Consider the following 26,444-nt stretch of genomic DNA (forward strand, 5'->3'; position numbering starts at 1 on the left):
AGAGAGAGACAGAAATAGAAGAGGGAGGGGGGGAGAAAGAGCTAGAATTGTTACTAATAATCCTGATTAAAAAGAAAAATGTTACATCCATGTTAGTCCCACAACATTACAGTTGCTCCTTGCAAAGGGAGTCCTACAAAAGAAACAGTGAAGAGATTTTGTTTGATGCTCATATGGAGGTGCCTCGGTCTGGATCGCTACCCAGATTGAGCCCCAGGGTAGGAGTTGGTTGATAAGGAATAGATGACATTGTTTTTATAGGACTCCTGAAAAAGCCCCCATTAGGTGCCCTGTGCCTAAAAGGGCCAGTTCGGTGCTCAGGCACGTTGCCAAAAGCGAAACCAGAGGCAGCTTTAGCTGACAGTGTGCGGCTAAGAGTCTGGATCTGCTCTGGGATAAAGGTGGTGGTGGTAATATGAGTGTTCCTGAAATCACTGATTTGCTCCAGTGCTTGTCGTGTTGGCAAAGTGTCAATGTCCAGAGGGGTCAAGTCAATTGACGAGGTGGAAAACTGTTTATGGGGGCTGTCGTCATCTGTGCACAAGCTATTTACACGTCTATGGAGGTGCTCCAGGTCAATTTCCTTGTCATCCTGGAGATGAAGAAAAAGAAGATAAGGTTCTCATCAGTACTAGCTTCCATGGTTAAAAAAAAAGTAGTTCAGCAAACATGATAGGTAATGAACTGAACTTTGGGGTTGATTCATTTAACAAGTATTTATGGAGCACCTAATATGAGCCAGGCACTGTCCTAGGTTCTGGGGGTACCAATAGGATTCTGAGATAAGGTTATCTACAATAAATATTTTTCTTGCCGTTCAAGCTCTAAGATAAGCATATGCCACATGCAGCTACAAAATATGGAAGCAGTCGATGGGTGATTGCTTTCTATAAGAGCAGCGACAGACCCGGGCAAAATTGTACAAATAAAAAGTATGGTTTTGGCAACTTATTCCCCCTCTTCCCCCACCTCTTCTTTACACATGGTGTCTTATTTCAGGCTTATTTTATTCCAAGTTAAATATTTGTTCCTTTCCGCGCTACTCGCTCCTAACTCTAACTTTCCATTCTTAGAGGTAAGTGGTACAATATGCTGATATGCTAGTTCACACTAGAGGGCTAGTGATTATTATAGTGTTATTTCTCCTTAGGCTAAAGATATGTAAGATTGTTTGGAGAGAGTAACATCCAACACAACAGAATCAATTTCTAATTGAGGGACTTCATACACTCAAGCTACCTAGTACCTGAGGCGATCCTGTGAGGTCAGCGGGACTCTTAGAGACCTCTTCAAGTCCTGACACGCGAGTCGCAGTTTTAGTTTAGGGTCAGGTATATGCTACGTGGTCTCTAAATCAAAGATGCTTTGAGCTGGGATAATGGAGTCTTAGTAAAAAGGTGCTTAATAAAGGAAAAGAAAGTAAAACCTCAGATTTCTGGAGTTGAAATCAATCCATAAATCCCTTAAGATTTTCACTAAATGTGAGCGTTAAAGCCCAATATTTAAAAAATAAAACTGGCAAGAAATAAAATTGTTCTTTGTATCAATCTTATTTATAGCCAGGTTCAAGAAATCAAATTTTCAAGGATCTAAAAATATCTATTAATCATAAAATAAAATATTTGTTCATAAGATCTGGATTAGCTGTCATGAGTTAGAATGGAGTATGTGGGTTTTTTTTATTGTGCTATTATAGTGCTCCTAAGTGAAAAATATTTTGAGTGCATCAGTGTTTTCCTTCTCCTTTCTCATTTCAAAATCCAATAAAAATATCCATTAATGCAGTGTTATCACTGAGACTTTAGAGGGTTGAGAGATAATTTTATGGTTCCCACAGCAACTATAATGTAGTCATCCATCAACAGATATAATAGTGCAAAAATTTAATATCATATATAGTAATTCAACATATAAGGAGCTTGGGGAGTCCTTAATTTCCAGATTTTTGAGAATATGGAGTCTCAGCTCTAATGTTGCATTAATGTGGTCTTTTGCATTGAATCAGTGTCAGCAGAAATACCAGAAACTTATTCCACAAAGAAAATACTACAGTAAAACCTGATTAGTTTTTAGTTCATCCTTCACTAATGCAGAATGTATGATCATTCAGACAAGTAGGAAGCAAAGATTTATCTTTGCTAAGCCAGGCTTTTCCTTATAAATGGTGCTGATCAATTTTGCATATAAAGTGGTAGGAAGGAATTCTTAGACTAGAAAACGATATGTTTGAAAGACTACATTAACATGCAAAAATTCGTATGCAAGCGAGAAGCCATTTTTATTTGTGCATTAAAGCAGATCCTGTTAGGACTTGCTCTAGGCATCAGTTAGCCAAGGTCAAGTTATAGAGAGTTTAAACTCTTCCTTGAAACTATCCAGCAAATCAGACCACTCAGCAAATTTAGGTTGTTTTCATTTCAATTTGTGAAGCTTTAGTGAATATGATTTTATTATTTTAAATATTTTCACATTTTTGGTCCAGTGGAAATAAGATAAATCCCATAATTTTTTATGAAAACAAGGCACATATGCCACTTTAAGATAAATATTATGTGTAATTCTGTGAGTATTCTCTCAGATCTCTGGAAAAATTTTAATATGGACTTGGAGTTGAGCTAACTCAAGAGTAAAGGAGAAATATTGAGTTTTAGATGATTCCATGATGTGGATTTGTTAAACTTAGGGTCATCAGTGCTAAAAACATAACCATTTCTCTTAGGTCTACATACAGATAGAGGGCAGCCGTCGCTGGCGGTAAAGAGAAAATTCTAATTATTTTACTGTAAAATTGGATTTCTTAGGCAGACTCTTAGAGACCCCAATAATTTAGGCAATAAGTTAAACAAGTCATGGCAATAAAAAGAACTGGTCAAGGCAATCACAGCCTTTAACAAGTCACTGACTCAAATTCTATCCTGAGATTTGGGAGAATTTCAAAGCCTGTGAAGGCCCATAACATTATCAGTCTTTCAAATCCTATGTAGTCTCCTCTTCATCGATCTGGGATATCCTAAAATGGAAATTGATATTGGCCTTACCAATTTTTAGGCTTCACAAATTTATTTTCACTTTTCAAGACAAGAAGCAACAAGGACCGACCCCCCCGCCCCCCCCCCGCCCGCCTCGCCCCAACCCTTCCTCCCCTTGCTTGCAATCATCCTCCCTGCAGACACAGCCTGCTCCGCGGCTTAGCTCACTGCCCAAGCTCCCAGTCAAGTACCTCTTTGGATGGGACCCTGGAGCCTTTCCTCTTGTTCCACCACGTCTCCAGCATGGCTATGAAGCAGGAGAGGACAACCCCAGCCGCCAGGATACAGAAAACTCCTGCAAAGCTCTTTATGTCCAGGGCGCCTCCTTTCTGCTTCGTGTCCACTGAGGAGTACAGGTCGCACTGGCCATTCTTTGGCCACCACTTGTGCTTCAGGATGTCCATGTCACCATTCTGCTGAAGCTCCAGGATCCTTGAAGGGGTGAAGAACACAATCCTGTGTTACAGATATTGCCTCGGGCCATAGCACATCCACTGACAATCCCCCTCTCAAAGGGGGTGGCTTTCAAGGCGAAAGGAATATAGAGATTAGCCTGCAGACGGAATGCTAGGGCACTGAACACATTACAGCTTTGATCCTGTAGACAATTGTGCCCAAGGTACTGTCCCTCCTCCTCCCTTCCTCTCTTCTTTTTTTTTTTTTTGGTTTCATTCTATAATCCTAAGTGTCTCCCCCACTTCCCAGTTTGTCGCCACGCGTTTTCACAATTACATTTCAGAGGCGCTGATTTTATGTGGATTCAAGCTGCTGCCGGCCTGTGTTCCTTCCCTACATGCAGAACGACGCTCCGGGTCTTAATGCTTTTATGAAGAACGAGTTGCTGCTTAGAGCGAGATGCTGGCATAATGTCGCCCAGCATATGCTACACACAAAGAAATTCAATTAAAAAGACTTCTATTATTTAACACAGTGTGGGAGAAAGCCTTGGGACCAGTTTGAAGTTGAGAAAATGTATCATTTTTGGGTTTTCACACAACTGATCTCGTTTCCCTTTCAGTGCCAAAGGGGAAATCATCTCACCTTGCAGAACAGGAAGGAAAGTTGACCGGAGGCTTTCAGAAGTAGTTAAATTCAAATAAGAAATATCCTTTTTCTTCTTTTCTTTCCCCCAGAGGCTGGGGGTAGCTGCAAAGACTGCAGCTTTTTAAAGTGTGATTTTCACAGGGGCTTTATTCTCAATTCCAAATACTCGTTTGGTGCTGGCTGAGACCTGCCTAGCTCTGCCCGCCCCCCTGCCCCCCAGCTACACCCCTTCTCACAGGGTGAGACCCGTCAGGGCCAAAGCCAAGAGCCTGTCCAGAGTGAGCACCAGCCCCCGGGTTCCCTAGAATTCCTTGCCCAAAGAGCTCAGAGTGCTCGTCCAGGGCTCGTGAAGGCCCATGCCCATGTATTGTCTCCTGAGAGCTGATCTCACAGCCACGGGTGCACACGGGTGTGTAGGGGTGTTTGGGACTGTGGACAGAACTTGGCTGTGGGTGCTCAGGTGCACACACCTTTGTGCGTGAGTGAGACCCTTCCCTGTGCAGGACAGAGCCAGATGTGGGAGGGAGGGGACCAGAGTCTGAACCCTGTGTCACTGGGTCGGTGCAGAACTCCCAGCTAGTCAAGAATTAGAAACTCAGACCTGGCCTCCTAGGGATACGGAATGTATCGTTGCCAACGTAAGGGGACAGAACATACTTTATCTCAGTGTTTAGCTTGATCCGTCACTTTCACATACTTAAGACTTCAATTATGTGGACCCATATTTATACTCCTGCCCCGGGTCTTGGATTATTTCGGGAGAGACTGCTTAAAAATTGTAGAAAGGAAAACTATGCCTATCTGGAGGGAGTAAATCACCCACTTTTGGTGATATTTTACCTTTTTATCTGTTTCATGTCATTCATGGCTCCATAAGAATGAGCTAAAACATAATATTGGGTTGGGATCAACATTCAACCTGAGTTAAACAAGAGTAAGAAAATCCCGGGGAGAGCTTGTCCAACTTCCATCATCCACCTTTGGATATTCCCATAGCCTCACCACAGCGCCCCCTGCTGACACTCCAGGAGTCTCCTCACAACCTGGACTTCTTTCTTAGGAAATGGAGCTGTCTCAAGTTCTGTTGCTTAAAAACAGCGGTTAATTTGATGAATTAAATTTGCTAAAATGATTATGAATATAATGGATCACCTTTATTCCAGCCTCTATCCCAGACAAAGCCATTTGTATTTAGAAAACACAGAATTTCTAAAAGTGTGTTCCATGGTACGCTAGTACCTAGAGGGCTTCTGCAAGAAAAGGGTTCCATGGTCGTTAACTAAAACAACAACAACAACAAAAAACCACACCCTTTGGAAATTTACAAAGAAGTCAGCCTATGAAAGGCCATAAGAAGACCTGCAGATAAGAAAACTTGCATGATTTTGTTTAATACAGCATTTCCTAAACTTGTCTGACTTCCATTCCACCTTTCTCATTTTTCTCCCCAATAACATAATCCATAGAGCTAGAGATTGGAGGAATACACTGAGAAATAGTGCATTTCTCAATGTATTCAAAGGAACAACTACTTGTGGGAATTTGTGACACTGTGTTAGGTATCACACACACATATGTAATCACAACGTCAAACTGCTTGCTTGACTTGTCCATGAGTACAATTCAAATGACATTAGCAAACCCTTTCGGTATTGGCCTGCCTAAAGACACTAGGTAGACTAGATACCATTGAATATCTTGAAGAAAAAATTTGCTCATATCTAAAAAAAAAACAAACCTCTTCTTAAATGTGAGTTTCTAGGAACATCTAGGAACAGAAGGAAATGACTAGTATAGCAACATTTGCTTAATTTAAAGATATCTGGGCTCAAAATGAGCTCCCAAGTTCCCCTGCCCTCCCACACCCACCACACTGTATTAGTGTCTGTGAAAGTGGAAGAGTTTTCCTTCAGGGCACTTATCATTATTTGTGATCATTTGTGGTTACTTGGTTAATGCCAGTGTGCTCACCATCTTCCATACGGCCTCACACAGAACAAGCACATATTTATTAATTAAATATACTCAACAGTTTTTGGTAAAAGGACCCTGCTCTAAGATTCTACCTTTTTCTTATCATTAATGCTATTTCCTAATTTATTCCATTCCCTCCTATTCACCCATCGACTCAATAAATATTTAAAGAGTGATTTCATGCCAGGCACTTCCTTGGGTACAAAATTTATGTTAAACAACAACTGCACATGCAGCTGGGACGGCCCAGGCAACACTGTGAAATCATTTCTGTTTAATGCCCTCCATTCATGTTAATTTATTCTTTCATTCATTCACATTCATTCAGGAACTCATGATTGACCACTCCATCTCCTCAGTAGTGTTTGGTATCACTGACAATATGTCTTTATTATTCCTACACCTGGAAATATGTTGGTTTGAAAAAAATCATTGGAAGAATATATCCTATGTCACCCACTTTACTTCTAATAGTACAAGGTCTTTATCTAAGCACTAGAGGCCCAGTGCACGAAATTCGTGCATGGGGGGTTGTGTGTCCCTCAGCCCAGCCTGCACCCTCTCCAATCTGGTACCCCTCGAGGGATGTCCGACTGCCCATTTAGGCCCGATCCCTGGATCGGGCCTAAATGGGCAGTCGGACATCCCTCTCACAATCCAGGACTGCTGGCTCCCAACTGCTCGCCTGCCTGTCTTCCTGATTGCCCCTAACTGCTTCTGCCTGCCAGCCTGATAACCCCCTAACCACTCCCCTGCCAGCCTGATTGATGCCTAACTGCTCCCCTGCCAGCCTGATTGCCCCTAAATGCCCTTCCCTGCAGGCCCGGTTGCCCCCAACTTTCCTCCTCTGCTGGTCTGGTCACCCCTTAACTGCCCTCCCTTGCAGGCTTAATCACCCCCAACTGCCCTCCCTTGCAGGCCTGGTCCCTCCAAACTGCCCTCCCCTGCTGGCCTGATTGCCTCCAACTGCCCTCCCTTGCAGGCCTGGTCCCTCCCAACTGCCCTCCCCTGTTGGCTATCTTGTGGTGGCCATCTTGTGTCCATATGAGGGCAGCCATCTTTGACCACATGGGGGCAGCCATCTTGTGTGTTGGAGTGATGGTCAATTTGCATATTACTCTTTTATTAAATAGGATTTTTTTGATCCTAGAAATTGTGGATTTAGTGAGCTGGGTGGCAGGAATGCATGAGGGAAAATAGGAAAGAGGCATCTTTATATGCCTCTGAGTATCATCACACCTTTATATGGTTCATCACTGAAGCACAGGTGGCTAAGGCATTGCAGGGAGATTCCGTCTTTGGGGTACACAGACCACATGGGCCATAGGATCCCTCAGTCAAGCCCTGACTAGCCCACAACAGATTCCAGGATACTGGCCAGCATGGAATAGAAGTATAGGAGGGGAATGAAAGTGTTCTCTAAGCACAGAGTTCTTCCATACATTCTAGCTAAAAAACTAGTGCTTCAGAAATTCTCTCAAAAGGTTTTACTACAACTTCTTTTTTGTTATTTAACAAAACCATTTAAAGGTTAGATAAAGAAAGTTTAGCACAACCTAATGCTCTGCCTTAACCATTTGCACGCCATAAGCATCTACAGATGCAAGCAGCGGGCCTTTTTAAATTAAATTCAAAATATTGTGGCAGTTAACTGGTTAAAGACTAATGGGATGAGTCCTTATAATAAAGGAGGAGATATTTTATCTTTCCAAATGCTCAAAAACACTGCCACCTTTAAATGAGACTTAAAATCACACCTAAAGGAAAGTTTTGCCTTTTTATTAATTATAAGCAACATTGCCGTTTGTGTGTGTGTGTGTGTGTGTGTGTGTGTGTGTGTGTGTGCTAGTATGCGTGCAACAATGCCAGAATCTAGTTGCAAAATTCTTAATGAGTGCAATGAAAATGTTTAGTTCCATAGGATGATTGTTTTTGTTATATGTGCAACTTCCACAAGATGGCAGTCTTTACTCATGGAGAGCAAAGTGTTAACTGCCAGCATAGTTAACCTGTGGGTTTGAAAGGCATAAAGTGTCACCTTCTTGGTGCTGTAAACACTTAACCTATTAGAAACAATGTTGGATATTAGACTGTGATGAACAATTGCATGTGTAAAATCTCTTCTTGGCGTGTGGTCAGAAAAATTCCTGCCATTTTCACCTCAGAGTGGTGATAGTAATACTTAGTATCTAGATTTATTACAGTGAGAATGAATGAGTCCACAAAAGCATCTTGATCATTGTTTGGCACTTAGTAGGCCACCCAAACTCAAAAGCTAGAATTATTACTGTCAGCACATGCGACAACCATTCTTTCTTTGGATCTGTTCTGGTACATACTTTGTTGTGTTGTTAATCCTCACCCAAGGATATTTTTTCCATTGATTTTTAGAGAAAGTGGAAAGGAGGGAAGAATAGGGAGAGACAAACATTGATGTGAGAGAGACACATTGATTGGTTGCCTCCCGCATGCGCCTGACTAGGATGGGGATGGAACCTACAACCCAGGTACATGCCCTTGACCAGAAAGGAGCCGGAGACCCTTTGGTGATTGGTGGGACACACCAGCCAGGGCTGTTGTAGTCCATATTTCTTAACAGACAGCTATATTCCCAGATGAATCAATCAGTGATTTATTCGCGAACAAGAACATTGCATTTCCTTCTTTCGTCCAAAAGTAGCAAAACATTTATAATCTCAATGAAGAGAAAAACCTTAGAAGTCCATAAAACCTAGCTTTAAATTGAAAATGGCTAGTAGATCAATCCAGTATGCATTACATTCTTTATTGATATAAATGAGCAATTTCAGGGGAAGGGAGCAGGGAAGCAAAAGATCTTTCATATTCAAATAAAAATTCTCAACAGGTTTGAGGCATTCATCTTGAAAAGCTTTTTACTTACTTTGAAGATAATAGCCTCATTTGTGGGTGAGAATTGCACTAATTATTGATCACTTACCATCCCTTAATCACTACTCTAAAAATTGATTTTCAAATTAATTTACTTATAGCAAAATGGTTTGCCAAAAGGTGGATGCAAATTTCTAATCCCAAATAGGTAATTTTGCTTTTGCTTGTGAATACTATAACAATCTGTAGATTCCTTTCAAATTTTCTTAAGTTTCTGACCCTTAGGTAAATTCCTGAGCTGAACTGTAAAAAAATATGCTGATTATCTAAGAAAAAGGACACCTGAATTTTTAGTTGTTTCTGCTGAAAATGAATTTGGGGGTAATCAGAGATTAAAAAAAAATAAGTGCAGCCCTGGCTGGTTTGGCTCAGTGGCAAGAGCGTCAGCCTGAGGACTGAAGGGTCCCAGGTTTGATTCCAGTCAAGGGCACATGCCCAGGTTGTGGGCTCAATCCCCAGTAGGGGGCGTGCAGGAGGCAGCTGGTCAATGATTCTCTCTCATCATTGATATTTTTATCTCTCTCTCCCTCTCCTTTCCTCTCTGAAATCAATAAAAATATATTAAAAATATAAGTGCAGAGGTTTTTTTCAGGTAATTAACCCATGAAATACTATGCAGAAGTGAAAAAGGATCTTACCCTTTGAGACAGCATGGAGGGACTTGGAGAGTATTATGCTAAGTGAAATTAGCCAGAGAAAGACATGTATCACATGATCTCACTCAGAGGTGGGATCCAACAAACAAAATAAACTGACAAAACAAAATAGACCCAGACAGAGAGAAGCATGGAACAGACTGATGAATCTCAGAGGGAAAGTGGATGGGTGGGAAGAGATTAACCAAAGAACTTGTATGTATATATGCATAACCATGGACACAGACAATAGTGGGGTGAAGGCCTGAGGTGGGGGGTGGGTGGAGGCTAGAAGCGGTCACTGAGGGGAAAAAAGGAGACATGTGTAATACTTTCAACAATACAGATTAAAAAACATCCTGTGGTAGGCAGTATGATTTGTACAGGTCACCCCAACTCTTCTTATAACTTACTGTACTGTTTCTTTTTTGCACCTTAACTCTGACTAGGTTTTGGAAAATGAATTAGGGTTTTGTACTTTTTCTAGGTTGTATAACAATTGTACAGTATGAATAGAATGAAATGCATCCATGTAAAATAGATTCCCCTCCCAAAGGAATTTGGGGGTAATCAGAGATTTTAAAAAATAAGTGCAGATATTCTTTTTTTTTCCAGGTCATGTATGTAGGAACTCCTGTGACTCTTTTGTAATTGAAATTTCCTGCTCACATTCATAGAAGCATGAAGTAGTAGAATACAAAAGACTGAAAATACCTGTTCTATCTCCTTCCCCTCCATCCGTTCCATTGGCGAGAATCATATAGGACAAGAATTCTCCCAAATTATCATATTCAAAACAGAGTTATTTATGTGTCACACTAGGGAAGCCAGAGATAAAAGGCTGAGGGTTCTAGCCACTGCAGGCCCTGCCTTGGCTGTCTTGACGGCTGAATGGATCAATATTTTATCAATATTCTAGTACATCATCTTAGACACATCTGTTGGGAAGTACTGTTGTGGAGATTAAGTGACTTTCGTTAGTGACTAACAGAGTAAATAGTTGAGGGGGGTCAGAACTTAGGTCTGTCTTTCAGCATATTTCTCTCTATTACCCATTTAGAGAAGAACAATCTCTCCTTATTTTCAGAAATTTGTGAACTCTGAGTAATATTGTCAACACTATGTTTTCTCTAAACCAAACAATAGAATTGTAGCATGATTGCAAATTTATTCACACTACGGTTTGGGTGTGCAAAGAAAATGTAGCTTTTCTCTTAAAACTTAATTGATCTTCCTCAGGAGGACTGGACCATGGAGCAGTAAGAACTAAAATTAGCTCAATATGATTTAAAATTTAATCTAATCGAATAATTTAGCATGTCTCCAGCTTTAGCTCAATTTACTTGAAAGAATTATTCAATCCTTCCTCCCTGTTTCCCTTGCTCATTTCGAAGATGGCATCAGGATTTATGGAGGATGACATTATATCCCCATGTATTGGGATTTGGCTAGAGAGAGCCCTAGCCTCTTGCCGGTCTTTGGATTTGCTCTGGCAGCTTTCCTCTGAGGTGCCATGGGCCTGGGCTGCTGAAGTGGGCAGAGACTTTAAGGTTGCTAATGTTGGCCAATGTTTTTTTCACCTCCTTTTAGGGTTTGTGGGCTTCTCCCTGCTGACCTGGCCTCCTTTGTCTCTCTGAGGTGCTGTACACCTTTCTTACCTTCTGCCATTTTTTTCATCCAGCTCCTAACTATTCTGTAGCCCTTCAGATGCTACTATGATATCACCTCAAGTGGAGGGTCCCTAGAGTGGTCTGTGTGCTCTAACTCAGCAGGCAGCTCACCTGGCAGCAAGGGAGGCTAGGAAGGAAGATCGAACCTTTGCTTTTCCCTAACCATGCAGCTCTGGTTTCTCAACCACCCATGGTCTTCTCTGTTGGTGCAGAGCCTGACTCTCAGGGATGCCAATGGGAAGGGAAGCATCAGGCCCTCTACCCTTGGTGGGCATTTCAGTCTAACACCCCTCTACCTGCCCATCTCTCATCTCCTACACTCTGGCCAGAAGTGGTGCAGCTTTCCTCTTCTCGAGATCCTGAATATCCTTCTTACACCCCACATCTTCAAACATGTTGGCCTGCATAGTGCAAGGAAAATTTAACTGTATAATGATGAAAACTCGATGATCTGAGATTCCCCACGCATTTCTTCAATTTGGAAGTATTGAGACAACTTGGAGTTAGGGATTGGTGAGTATGAAAATACATGATGTTACTGTCTTAAAACCATTGATCTATTACATACTTATGAGTTTTATGTAAACAAAATTAAAGATATTTATGACAGAATCTCACTGCTTATTAATGGTTTATGTCACTTATCACTGAGAAAGAAATTTGGGACTAACTGAAAAAAATTCTTTTTGAGTAAATCTATTTTGACCCAGAATGCCCATATTATTAAATTTATTTGCTGTGTTCTCACAAAATTTCCTCACCATGGTTACTGAGAAAGAATTAATAATAGCATGTAGATGATTTTTCAGAAAAACATCAGTTCAATAGGCTTTCATTTATTCATCATTTCTTTCATTCCAGTCTTGGAAAATGTAGATAAATTGGATTGAAGCAAAATCACTTATCAAAGATTCAGATTTAGTTTCCAATTAAGTGAAGCACTCTGATTGGCATAGCCAATAGCACTATTTGCACATCAGGCTTGTGAAAACAAATTCTATCAACTTCCTGTGAATCAGGTATTGGTCGACCTTCCTTCCTTCCTTCCTTCCTTCCTTCCTTCCTTCCTTCCTTCCTTCCTTCCTTCCTTCCTTCCTTCCTTCCTTCCCGCCCTCCCTTCCTCCCTCCCTCCTTCCTTCCTTCTTCCCTCTTTCCTTCCTTCCTCCCTCCCTCAGAGAGGAAAGGAGCGATAGAAACATCAATGATGAGAGAGAATCATTGACTGGCTGCCTCCTGCACACCCCCTACCCGGGATCAAGCCAGCAACCTGGACATGTGTCCAGCAACCCAGGCATGTGCCCCTGACCAGAATGGAACCAGGGACCCAGTCCACAGGCCTACGCTCTGTCCACTGAGCCAAACTGGCTATGGTGCAACCATATTTATTAGAAAAATATTATCACTTGGAAGTTCCTTCTTTCAACGTTGAAGGTTTGCTCCAGGGCACTGTTCTTTCTGTTTTCATCAAATTCCCCTCAACATGGCAGGAATCCAGCTCTCCGGGTGCTCACAGGCCGAGGCATGACCGCGTTCCTCCGCAAACCCAACCCACCCTCCCCAGGAGCGCGCAGCAGCTCGCAGAGGCCGGCCGGAGGTCTGCAGCCCGCACAGCTGGGGAGATGCGACACCAGAACTCCTCCGCGGCTGAGCAGCCGTCTAGTTTGGAACTTGCACTTCATCTTTCCTTCACACACTTCTCTCTGGGAGCACTGGGATTAACAGTCTCCTTGCGATTCCCAACGTGCTGCCCAGGACGTGCAGGGTAGGTGACCGGATGGACCCCAGCTATGTAGTCAGCGACAATCACATGAGCTTTCTGCCTGGCCTTGCGGGAGAGCCAAGCGCTGGGCCTCCGTTAGCTGCAGGCTGACAGCGTTTCTACTCCCTTTGGAGTGGGTGGAGTGGGTGCAGTGGGTGCAGTGGGTGCAGTGGGCGGAGTGGGTGCAGTGGGTGGAGTGGGCAGAGTGGGTGGAGTGGGAAGCGACTCCCGGAGGCCTCCGGGACTCAGCACCTAGGGCTGCAGGAACGGTGCAGAGGCAGGGTGCCGCGGTCGCTGACAGTCACAGACACTGTCCTCAGGGTCTTGTTTCCACAATGGGAACTGATCACGGCTCTTGTCAGATGTTGTCAGGAAACAGCAGGACGTAGCAGCGTAGCAGCAGCGCAAGATGCAGCTCCGGGGGCTCCGGGGCTCCGCATGCCGTTCCCCGCTCGCATCTGAAGCAGATCATTCTGCGTGGCAGCGTCTGCAGTCACACAACTGACCCACTCCTCTTCCAGACGCGCCCTGTCCCAAATCCCGCAGGGTCTGCTTAGGGTTGCTGGGCTTATCCACCCCATCGCTATCATTTGAAGGTCTTTCCTTCAAATCCATTCTCTTCCTTCTCGCCCTCCCCAGGAACAACCAGCAGCTCCTGCAGGTCGCGATCAACATCAGGCAAAGGGTGGCTCCAGAACATGAAGGGACTGGACTCTGGGTCCTCAGGGCCACGGGCGGGGAGCTCACGCTCTGCTGTTTCTCGTGGGGGGTTAGGCTTGGAGGGCAGATGGGAACCAGAAACGCCTCTAGGAGTTTCGGGTGCTGAACCTTGTCTGGTTCTTGTTTGAAGTGTGACACCCCCAAAACTCTGCTTCCACTGGAGGGTAAGGGCAGTACTTGGATATCTGTGGCGGAGAGGCTGGGAGAGTCTCTAGTTTTCTTTGAAAACTCAATCACCAGCCACACGTATTCGTATTCTGGGCAGGGCTCCTTGAAACGCAGCACGTAGGGCAAGACGGGGAGTCGCCTGCACGTGACCTTGCCCCAAATCTCGCTGACCACACCCCAGATGGTGTAGATGCTCTTCCCAATGTCCTGCAGAGCCACGACCTGCAGGAAAGCCCTGGCATCCACCACAGGTGCTCCACCCATGCCATCTTGGCCAAACAAGTTCCGAGTGCACTTGTGCATCTTGTTGAAGGTCCCTGGGAGCCTGGAAGAGCAGCCTTAACTTAGAGGTGCCTTCTGGGCACTGGATGGCATCTCCTGGCTCAGGCTACCCACCTGCTGCACCGGTAGCCCACCCTGAGGCTGCGGGTGGGGTCAAACTTTGGGGGGGATACTTGAAGGCGGCTATCCTATCTAATAAAGACAGAATATGCAAATTGACCATCATTTTGGGACAAAGATGGTGGCGCCCACAGCCAATAAGGAGGGAATATGCAAATTGACCCAACAAAGATGACGGTGGCCAGATGGGAGGCTTGCGTTGTTGCCATGGCGATGATGCAGGCATTCCGCCCTGCCCCAGCTGCTCCGGGCCTCTGAGCAGTGCCCGAAGGCGGAAGGTGGCTCCCGGCCTGAACGAAGGCGGAAGGTGGTGGCCAGAGTGAAGGCTCAGGTCCTGGGTGCCGGCAGCCAGGAGAAGGAATGCCTATTCTTGCACGAACCTTCGTGCATTGGGCCTCTAGTAGGGGGTATAAATGGTGATGTAGGGAGACTTGACTTGGGTTGGTGAACACACAATACAGTGTACCTGAAACTTGTATAATTTTGTTAACCAATGTCACCCCAATAAATTCAATAAAAATAAAATAAAAGGTACAGCCTGTATATATTCTCATTGTTAAAAATCAGTCAATACAGATAACCTAATTTAATAATTACAAGCCTATAAGATAGGTACTATTTTATAGTCTAGGGATAGCTACCCAAAACAACTAAGTGCAGCTATCATGACTAGTAAGTGGTGTAACAATATTAACACACTTCAGTATTTTTTCTTAAGTGAAATCTCTTAATAATCAATAGTATTAAATACAAAAATATTTATTGATAACATCTAATGCCTCATTAATACCAAATAGCATAAGAGATACTATTAGAAGCTATTTCTTTTGTTAAAATTGTTTTTTAAACTAATTCTTTCAGTTAGTTGAGTCTAATGCCAGTTTCTTAAATCTAATCAACCAAGATTGACTAAAATCATATAGATGATTATCATGTTTCAAATAAGTTCACAAATAATCTTTTAGACCAGAAACCAGCAAAGTTTTTGTGTTAAGGGTCAGATAGTCTATATTTTAGACTTTGTGGGCCACACAGTCTTGTTGCAGACTGTGGCCAGATGGGAGGCTTGCGTTGTTGCCATTAGGAAAACTTGTTGCAGTTAGGAAAACTCTGCCTTTGTAGTTAGGAAAACTGGGCTGAGCCAAATTTGGCCTGCTGGCTATAGTTGCTAACTTGTTTTAGACCTCCATCTCTCATTAAATACCTCTATGATGTCAACAACTTTCCATTTCACTGATATATTGAAGTTCAGAGGGCTTAAGTGACTTGGAAAAAGTCACATCATTAGAGAGCATCAGAATTTGTTTTAAAACTAGATATTTTGAAGTAATAATAAAAACAACAACAACTCCCAATATAGAAAACTCCAGGACCAGATGGCCTCACTGGAGGACTCTACAAACATTTAAAACAGAATTAACACCAATCCTCCTCAAACTTTTCCAATACATCAAGGAGGAGGGAATACTTCCAAACACATTCTATGAAGCCAGCATTACTTTGATACCAAAACCAGATAAAATTATAGACCAATATACCTGATAAATATAGATGCAAAAATTCTCAAGAAAATATTAGCAAACCAAATTGAAGAACACATTAAAAGGATTATGCACCACCACCAAGTTTGATATATCCCTGGGGTGCAAGGATGGTTCAATATATGAAGATCAATAAATGTAATACATCAATAAAATGAAAGATAAAAATCACATGATTGACTGGCTGGCGTGGCTCAGTGACCTATGAACCAAGAGGTCATGGTTCAATTCCTGGTCAGGGCACATACCCGGGTTGTGGGCTTGATCCCCAGTGTGGGGCATGCAGTAGGCAGCATATCAATGATTCTCTCTCATCATTGATGTTTCTATCTCTCTCTCCCTCTCCCTTCCTCTCTGAAATCAATAAAAATATATTTTTAAAAATCACATGATTATCTCAACAGATTTAGAAAAAGTATTTGACAAAATACAACATCCTTTCATAAAAAACAAAAACAAAACCCTTAATAGATTGGGAATAGATGGAACAACCTAACATAATAAAGCCCATATACAACAAATGCACAGCTAACCTTATACTTGATGGAGAAAAATTGGATGTGTTTCTTCTAAGATTAGGAACAGGACAGAATGCCTATTCTCACCACTCTTATTCAATACAGTACTGGATGTGTTAGCTAGAGCAAATAGGCAATACAGAGAGAAAAAAAGGTATTCAAATAAAAAAGGAAGAAGTGCTATTTGCTGATGATATGCTCTCATATAGAGAAAATCCTAAAGAGTCAGTCAAAAACTGTTGGAATTAATTGTTTTAGTAGAGTGGCAGGATACAAACTCAACATATAGAACTCAAATGCATTCCTTTACAGTGATGATGAAGCATCTGAAAAAGAAATACAGAAAACTATCCCATTCACAATAGCATCAAAAACAGTAAAATGCTTAGGAATAAATTTAGCCAAGGAAGTGCAATATCTATACAATGAAAACTAAGATTTTGCTGAAAGAAATCGAAAAAGATGCAAATGGAAAGACACCCCATGTTCATGAATCAGAGAAAGTAATATTGCTAAAATGGCCATTCTACCCAAAGCCATCTATAGGTTCAACACAATCCCTGGCATTCTTCACCGAAATAGAGGAAACAATCCAAAATTTGTGAGTGGGATCACAAAAGACCACAAATAATCAAGCAATCCTGAGGGAAAAAAAAGGACAAAGCCTAAGGTATCACACTTCTGGATATACTACAAAGCCATGGTAATAAGAATAGTCTGATACTGGCACAAAAATAGACACAGATACCAATGGAACAGATAAGAAATTCCAGAAGTAAATTTCAATGTATAGGGTCAATTAATATTTCACAAGGGAGCTAAGAATAGCCAATGAGGGAAGGGTAGTCTCTAAAACAAATGGTGCTAGGAAAACTGGAGAAACACATGCAGAACAATAAAATTACTAGTAAACCCCTATCTCACACCACTCATGAAAATAATTCAAAATGAATAAAGACTTAAACATGAGATCTGATTCCACATAACTCCTAGAAAAAATGTAGGGAAGAAGCCCATCAATATTGGTTTTAGCAATGATTTTAGAATATGACATCAAAAATACAAACAACAAAAGCAGAAATCAATAAATGGGATTATATCAAATGCAAAAGCTTTTGCAGAGCAATAGAAACATTTAACAAAATGAAGAGACAACCTACAGAATGCTAGAAAATTATTGCAAACCGTATATTGGGTAAGGGTTAATATCTAAAATATATAAAGAACTCAGTCAAATTAATAACAAAAAATCCAAACAATTCAATTAAGAAATGGACAGAACTAAATAGACATTTTTCCAAACAGGACATCAAAATGGCTACAAGATGCATGAAAAGATGCTCAATATCACTAATTATCAAGGAAATGCAAATCAGAACCACAATGAGATGTCAGCTCAGACCTGTTTGAAGGGCTATCATCAAGAAGATAAGAGACAACAGGTGTTGGTGAAGATATGGTAAAAGAAAAACCTTATACACTGTTGATGAGAATGTAAATTGGTACAACAACTATAGAAAAAAATATGGAGGTTCCTCAAAAAATTAAAAAATATCTACCATATGATTCAGCCATTCCACTTCTGGGTATATACTCAAAGGAAATGGACACAGGATTTCCATGAAATTCATGTACTCTCATGTTTATTGCAACGTTATTCACAATAGCCAAGATATAGAAACAACCCAAATGTCCTTCAATGGATGAATGGATAAAAAAATACATGTGGCACATACACACAATGAAATTTATTCAGTCATGAGAAAGAAGGCTGTTCTTCCATTTGTGATAAAAGGATGAAGGTTGAGGACCTTATGCTAAGGGAAATAAGTCAGACAGAGAAAGACAAGTACTGTATGATATCACTTATTTGTGGAGTTAAAAAAAAGAGTTAACCCTGTAAAAACCAGCAAATAAAATAATGGTTACCAGGAGATGGGGGTGGAGGATAAGAGTGATGGTGTTTATGCCCTAACCGGTTTTGCTCAGTGGATAGAGCATGGGCCTGCGGACTGAAGGGTCCCAGGTTTGATTCTGGTCAAGGGCATGTACCTTGGTTGCGGGCACATCCCCAGTATGGGGTGTGCAGGAGACAGCTGACCAATGTTTCTCTCTCATCGATGTTTCTAACTCTCTATCCCTCTCCCTTCCTCTCTGTAAAAAATCAATAAAAATAAATAAAGAGTGATGGTGTTTACTAGTAAAGGTACAAACTGGTAACGAGTAGTAAATAAGCTATAGAGATCTAATGTATAGTATAATGAATATAGACAATAATACTGTGCTATCTGTAATGTGCTAAACATTGCTACATCTGCAATCATATTACAACTAGAGGGCGGTGCACGAAATTCGTGCACGGAGGGGGGTTGTCCCTCAGCCCAGCCTGTACCCTCTTCAATCTGGGACCCCTCGAGGGATGTCCGACTTCCCGTTTAGGCCTGATCCCACATAAACGGGCAGTCGGACATGCCTCTCACAATCCAGGACTGCTGGCTCCCAACTGCTTGCCTGCCTGCCTTCCTGATTGCCCCTAACCGCTTTTGCCTGCCAGCCTGATCACCCCCTAACCACTCTGCTGCCAGCCTGTTTGCCCCCAACTTCCCTCTTCTGCCGGCCTGGTCACCCCTAACTGCCCTCTCCTGCAGGGTTGATCACCTCCAACTGCCCTCCCTTGCAAGCCTGGTCCCTCTCAACTGCCCTCTCCTGCTGGCCATCTTGTGGTGGCCATATTGTGTCCACATGGGGGCAGGATCTTTGACCACATGGGAGCAGCTATATTGTGTGTTGCAGTGATGATCAATCTGCATATTACTCTTTTATTAGATAGGATAGAGGCCTGGTACAGGGGTGGGGGCCAGCTGGTTTGCCCTGAAAGGTGTCCCTGATCAGGGTGGGGTTCCCTTGGGGCGTGGGGCGGCCTGAGCGAGGGGCCTGTGGTGGTTTGCAAGCCGGCCACACCCCCTGGCAACCCAAGCAGAGGCCCTGGTATCTGGAATTTATTCTCCTTCTACAATTGAAACTTTGTGGCCTGGAGCAGAGCCAAGCCTGGGGCTCCCTCTGCGGCCAGCAACCATTTCTGTTGGGGTTATAATTGAAACTTTGTAGCCTTAAGCGGGTGAGCCCGGCCAGGGTGTGCGGAAAGCTTTGCTTCCCCTGTTGCCGGGGGCAACGCTGGCCTGCTCTCTCAAGCTCCATTCTGCTGCCATTTCTGTTTGAATTTGTTTACCTTCTATAATTGAAACTTTGTAGCTTGAGTGGAGGCTTAGGCCTGGCAAGGGCAGGTGGAAAGCTTGGCTTCCTCCGTTACCTAGGAAACCTTGCTCTCTGTGGCTGTAGCCATCTTGGTTGGGTTAATTTGCATACTCGCTCTGATTGGATGGTGGGCGTGGCTTGTGGTGTGTCGGAGGTATGGTCAATTTGCATATTTGTCTATTATTAGGTAGGATATGTAAATGTGTCAAAGTAATATACTGTACACCTTAGACTTACACAATGTTACATGTCAAATTTATTTAATTAAAAAAACCCTAGAGATTTTGACTCTTATTTCAGTGCTTCTTACTATGTATATAAAAGGATTAATATGTAGTAATGCCTATTATTGTGTGTGCCTTTAAATCAGTACAGAGTTATCATGTGTTGATTTTGTAACTTACCACGTAGGGAAATAATTTTATGTATATACTCTATATTAACAGTGGAAGCATAATCATTCATTTGAATTTTGAATTTCCTTGGTTTTCTGATTATCTGGACTATACATCTAAACATATAATCTTGAGATTGGGAGTGCCCATGTTCCCAAAAAGTGACTGCTTCAATTATTCAAGATCAGCTAGGACTTATTATCTGAGGCCTGTCCTGCACTTGCTGAGTCATTTTCTAGGCAATGGAAGCTTTATCTGGAAATCAAAGGGATGTGAACAGATATTATAATGCTAAAAAAATTCCAGGGAAGTGATTATGATTTACTAAGAGTGGGTAAGAGAATTAACAGAGGCAGAAAAGGTGGCATCTCTTTTAATAAAAAATATCAATGGTTTTAATTATGTGTGACTAGAAGTACTGTGAACCAATTAGACGTTTTTCAGGGTTGGTAAAAATTACTATGGACGATTAATGAGAATGACAGCATGTTAGTACTGGAAGGAAATGGGGAATGAGATCACATTTAACTCCTGCCCATGGAGGTGAGGTGACCTGCCCCGGTCCCCACTACAAGGCCAAATCAATAGGGCTGGATTTAATTATAAGCTCAGTTATTGAAGACTGCTGCATGTCAGAAACCCTCATAAAAAGAGAAGCTTCCTGTATTGCTTTAAACCTGACATCTCACTTTCAAATTTGAAAAAGATAATTTGATAACATCTTTAATTGGTCAGATCTGGTTTTCTTATTAAGAAAACAGTGTCCATGTCCTTAGGCAGCAAGTAATATCTTCCTAAGGCATCCATTTTTCTCTCTGTGGGAAATGAACTGTAAACTTTATCCAGATGACTATTTTCCAGAGGAAAACAATAAATGCAGCATAATACCACCAAGTTTATAAAGCACTCATCAAGAGCATTGCATATAATCTCATTTGCTTCTTACAACATCCTTGGGAGGGAGGAATTATATTGATTGATTAAATGATTCATTTTTCTCTCCCCACTACTCCTTATTCTTGAGAAAGGCTTTAAGAAGGCTGATGTTATTAAGTTTTCATTTTAAAGCTGAGGAGTTTGAAGATAAGAGGTAAAAATTTCCCAAGTCCACAAGGCTGGTACATGATCCAGCCAGTTTTCATATCCAGGTCTTCTGGCTTCTGTGGTTTTTTTATTTTTTGACTATTCCAAGATCTTTATTATCCCTAAAGAAAACCACTATAAATGGAAGCTGTCTCTTTATTTCCTGTTACATTATTAACTGAGGTTTTGACTACTCCAGTTCCTTGAATAACACGCATTTCATTGTACCCATTTGAAAACATTATACTTCATGTAACACATCCTGATATCCCCAGAGAGCCATATGAATATCTCATGAGTTCATTAATCTCTTTGCTATTAAACGTCAGATGAATTCATTGTCGTGAGGCACTTAGGGGTCTGTGCCAATTTTATCAAAATAAGACAGACAATAATATGGTAGTTACCAGAGGAGAAGAGGGGTGAGGGGGAGATAGAAAAGGGGGTAAAATATATGGTGATGGAAGGAGATTTGACTTCGGGTAGTAAAAACACAATGCAATATACAGATGATGTATCATAGAATTGTATACTTGAAAACTATATAATTTTATTAACCAATGTCACCCCAATAAATCTGATTAAAAAATAAAGCAATATAGAGAAATACAGTAAATAAAATTTAATATATATATATATATATATATATATATATATATATATATATATCTCCTATATAATAAAAGGCTAATATGCAAATAAACTGAACAGCAGAAAAACTGGAACAATTGAACAACTGGTCGCTATGATGCGCACTGACCACTAGGGGGCAAGTGTGGAACATGGTGGGCATCAGCCACGGCTGGATGGTGGAGCAGGTGAGCAGGGGTGCCAGACCAAGGTGGGGCCCCAGTCACTGTCATTGGTGGTTACTGAAAATTCTTTGCTCGCATGCGCTGCGCTCCTGCCCAGCACTTGCACCTTCTGCCGGCGCCAGCCACGCTCGCACCGATAGCCAGCACTGGAGCCGCTGCTCGCACCTGCTCCCGATGCCCAATGCTGGTCCAGATCGCTCGGTGCCATCAGCAGGTTCGAGCAGTGGCTGCTGGCCCTGATTGCCCCTGAGGGCTTCTCCACCTCCCCCTGCTCCTGAGGGGTGATCAGGGCAGAAGCTGCCATTCGCACCTGCTGCTGGCACCAGCCCCAATTGCTCCGCGCTCTCAGAGGGTTTGAGCAGGGCCGGTGCTGTCAGTGCGTGGGAGCAGTGGCAATGGGAGTGGTGGTGGGAGTGGGGCTGCCAGCAGACAGAGGACTGGGGGCCATGGAGGAAGGGGCCAGGCAGGGGTGTGGAGGATGGGCTGAGACCCACCCGTGTACCTACCACAGCCTTGCTGCCCACAGTTCCTTTCAAGGTGCACAAATTTGTGCACTGGGCTCCTAGTTTATATATACCAAGGTAGTGTGTTCAAAATAAGAAAGCCCCTACTCAATGTGACTAAACATTGTGAAGTTTTAATCTGTGTTTTGCAGACTTCCAGTTATCCCGATGAAATTTTTCCTTAGCGTTTAAGCAATAGCCCACAATATTTATTAACCACCACAGCTATTTTGAAAACTGTGCATTATTTAATCTTTAACACTTAACACAATTTTTATGTTCAAATATTGATGAGAATATTTTGTTGGCTCTAAGAATCATCATACTTTATAGATGTTATTTGGCTGAAGATGAACCTTAAAGTTGAAATAAATGATGCAAATACAAATTGATCTCTCTCGGTCAGAGTCATCTCCTTCCACCACAAGTCTTGCACAGCTCAAGGGGGCAAAAATCAGCCTTGTTCACAGAGAAGCAATTGCTTGAAAAATCAAATTAGCAACATGACGGATCTCAAGACTTTGGTGACTAGTGAACTTTAATTATTATATATTTTATGTGTTTATGCTGGCAGTAAAAGTCAAGCACTCATTATAGAAATGGCAGACATGATCTTTCATAAAATGAGTGCTGGGCAGCAAATGAATAGATAATCAGGATAATGAAAGCAAGCCAGAAAGATGCTGGAGAGCTGAAAAGACCCCAGCAATGGCTCCCACTGAGATAGAGGGCATAATTGCAATTGGAAAGAGAACACTTTTGGTGATCTTTTAAAATGTCAGCTTCATCCTTAAGCTCAGTGTGATATTTGGGTTATAGGGCAAAGGGGAGAAATTCCTTCATTCTGCAGCGAGAAACTGGCAGTGATCAGCTCTGCTTATAGCCACTATTCAGGCAATACAAAATCTTCTTATGCAGACCTTTCAAATGCATGTTTATAAAAAAGGGTCATAGAGTCAAACTTATTTTGCTCAGTGCTTTATACACACTTTATGAATATTTTCATATCTTTGAGCCTGACAAATAAACCTTAAAATAAGTAGGATGTTGAAGTCAGAGCTGTGTGTATGTCAATAAAGATTGTGATATGTATCTTTGGCAGAGTACTAGGAGAGAGACAAGGAAAAGGAAACTTTTGAATGAACAAACATTCTCATGATCATTTGCATAAACATCGGAAGTTTTATAGGTTGAATAAAAATTTAAATATATGGAAGGAATTCATTATTCTAAGAGCTGTTATAGTAGTAGATACTTTAAAAATGAGAATTCTTTTACAATACAAATAGCATCTAACTTAGAGATTGTATATTGATATATGCTTTAAAAAACTAAGGGCATATTTGTATTAAAGTTAGTAGATAAATTAAGTGTAATTAAAAATTTCAGCCAAGAGTTAGATCTTTGATAATAGTACAACTTTAGGACAACAATATCACTGTTTTACCCATATTTTCACAGATGGAAAGTCTAAAGAATTTTATAATTATACCAGTAGCCCTACGCACGAATCCGTGCCGAGTAGCTTGCTGCCACTTGCTTCAGCTGGCCACCCGCCCACCACTGCTGGTAGCTCTCCGATGCCCATAGCTCGCTGCCCCACCCTCTTGGAGCTCTCCTCTCGCTGCCCCACCCTCCTGTAGCTCTCCACCCACTGCCCCACCCTCCTGTAGCTCCCCCCGCGCCCCCTCATAGCTTGCTGCCCTGCCCCCTCCTGTAGCTCTCCGCCTCCCATTTGTTGGCTGCCCTGCCCCCTCATGTAGCTCTCTGCCTCCCACTTGTTGGCTGCCCTGCCCTCTCCTGTAGCTCTCCACCCCCTGCTTGTAGCTCGCTGCCTCACCCTCCTGCTGATCCGTGATCCGGTCTTCACGCGGTCTGTCGTTACGCCTCAGGGCATAACGAATAATTAGCATATTTCTCTCTTATTATATAGGATTCTAACATTTTTATATGTTTTACATTATGTTGAGCATTATTCCAACTCTATTGGACAAGTGTTTCAAATTTTTTAGTAAAGAGCATTAAGATAGTAACATAACATAAATTTTTCTCAAAGTGACTAGAACCATAGAAAAACAGTCACAGTCTCTTCAATTAAGACTTTTAAAAAAGTGAATTCTACTTTCTAACTTCTTTCCATCATGAATTTGAACATGCTATCTTATATAATGAAGAGGTAATATGCAAATTAACCCTCATGCCCTCACAAGATGGCTGCCTACAACCAGGCTGGCAGGGGGATTAGTGAGGGACAACCAAACAACTGAACAAGCAGGCTGCGTGGGGCGACCAAGCAGACAGGGGGGTTAGGGAGGGACGACCAAATGACTGAACAGCAAGCTGCATGGGGCGACCAGGCTGGCGGGGAGGGGGCTGTGAGGGGCAACCAGGCCGGCAGGGGGTGCAGTTGGGGATGACCAGGCTGGCAGGGGGGGCAGTTGAGGTGATTAGGCTGTTGGGGGGGCAGTGAGGGGCAACTAGGCTGGCGGGGGGCAGTTGGGGCCAACCAGGTCAGCAGGAGGGGGCAGCTAGGGGCGACCATGCCTGCAGAGGGGGGCAGTTGGGGGTGACCGGGCTGGCAGGGGGGGCAGTAAGGGGTGACCAGGCTGGTGGGGGAGGGGAAGTTGGGAGCAATCAGGCTGGCAGCGGGGGGCAGTTAGGGGCAACCAGGCTGGCAGGGGGAGGAGTTAGGGGTGATCAGGCCAGCATACAGAGGCAGCAAGGGGTGATCAGGCCAGTGGGGGGGGGGGAGGCAGTTAGGGGTGACCAGGCAGGCAGGCAGGTGAGTAATTAGGAGCCAGCGGTCCAGGATTGTGAGAGGGATGTGCAGGATTGGGTTAAACTGGCAGTTGGACATCCCCTGAGGGATCCCAGATTGGAGAGGGTGCAGGCTGGGCTGAGGGGACCCCCCCCCTTGCACAAATTTCGTGCACCGGGCCTCTAGTGTTTCTATAAAGGTGGAAAAAAAAACACCCAAAACTGTTTCTTGGATGATTATTCTACTGTGTAATTCCCCTGCAGTGTGATTATGTGTTCTGAAAGGGGCAGCACAATGAAAGGCCCCGTGAAAAAGGGTCACCAAATCTTAGTTTTGGAAGCAGGGGCAGTTTAGAGACAACCTTTCAGAGTAAGTGTTGTCTAATAGACCTCATAATGAAACCTACCTTGGGGCACTTTGATTTTGGACCTCTGGTCTTCAGAACTGTGAGAAATAAATTTCTGTTGTTTAAGCAACCCAGTCTGTGGTGATTTATTATAGCAATCCGAGTATACTAATTCATATGGATTGTGAAGCATATAGTGCAGCAGCAAGTATCATGATTTCAGAGTATGGTTATCAGTTGGGAGTAACTTTTCTATTCAGCACTTTTCTAACTCTGGAATTCTCTTCTGACTTACTTCTTACTTCCTCTAAATTATGTTTGGGATAGAACTGATCTCAGACTCAGAAACTGCAGTATTTATGGTTTTTCTTCCCCCTATCAATATTTAAGATGCTAATAATAAAGATTAGAGTGGATATAAATGACATAGAGACTAAAAATCAATACAAAATATCAATAAAACCAAGAACTGTTTCTTTGAAAAGAAAAACAAGATTGACAAGCTTTTCACCAAACTCATAAAGAAAAAGAGCACCCAGATAAATAAATTCAGAAATAAAAGACAAGTAACAACTGACATCATAGAAATACAACAGATTGTAAGAAAATGTTACAATCAACCATATGCCAACAAGTTAGACAACCTGGATGAAACTGGTAAAGTCCTAGAAATATGCAATCTTCCAAAACTGAATCAGGAAGCATCACAAAATCTGAATAGTATGATTATGACTAATGACCTGAAGCAGTAATAAAAAAACTTCCATAAACAGAAATAACACCAATCATTCTCAAACTTTTCAAAAAAATTCAAGAGAAGACTCCCAAACTCATTTTATGAGACCAACATTCTCCTAATTCCAAAACCAGATAAAGGCCTTACAAAGAAAGAAAAATATAGGCCAATATCCTTGATGAA

General features: G+C 42.3%; 1 protein-coding gene across 2 annotated transcripts in view; it reads right to left on the reverse strand.

Moving 5' to 3' along the window:
- Positions 1–26,444, reverse strand: part of GRID2 (glutamate ionotropic receptor delta type subunit 2) — a gene marked incomplete at its 3' end in the record, with an annotated part of 1,404,804 nt that overhangs the window by 37,491 nt on the left and 1,340,869 nt on the right. The window contains exons 16-17 of one of the 2 annotated variants that reach the window (XM_079766350.1): positions 3,221–3,461; positions 170–592 (exon numbers count right to left, since the gene is read on the reverse strand). In XM_079766350.1, coding sequence (XP_079622476.1) covers positions 170–592; positions 3,221–3,461 — 664 coding nt within the window. Of the gene's footprint in view, positions 1–169; positions 593–3,220; positions 3,462–26,444 lie in introns of those variants that run through there. The other variant, XM_079766351.1, reaches the window with a different exon arrangement.

This window comes from Cnephaeus nilssonii (genome assembly GCF_951640355.1).
Source record: "Cnephaeus nilssonii genome assembly, chromosome: 1".
NCBI lineage: Eukaryota > Metazoa > Chordata > Mammalia > Chiroptera > Vespertilionidae > Cnephaeus > Cnephaeus nilssonii.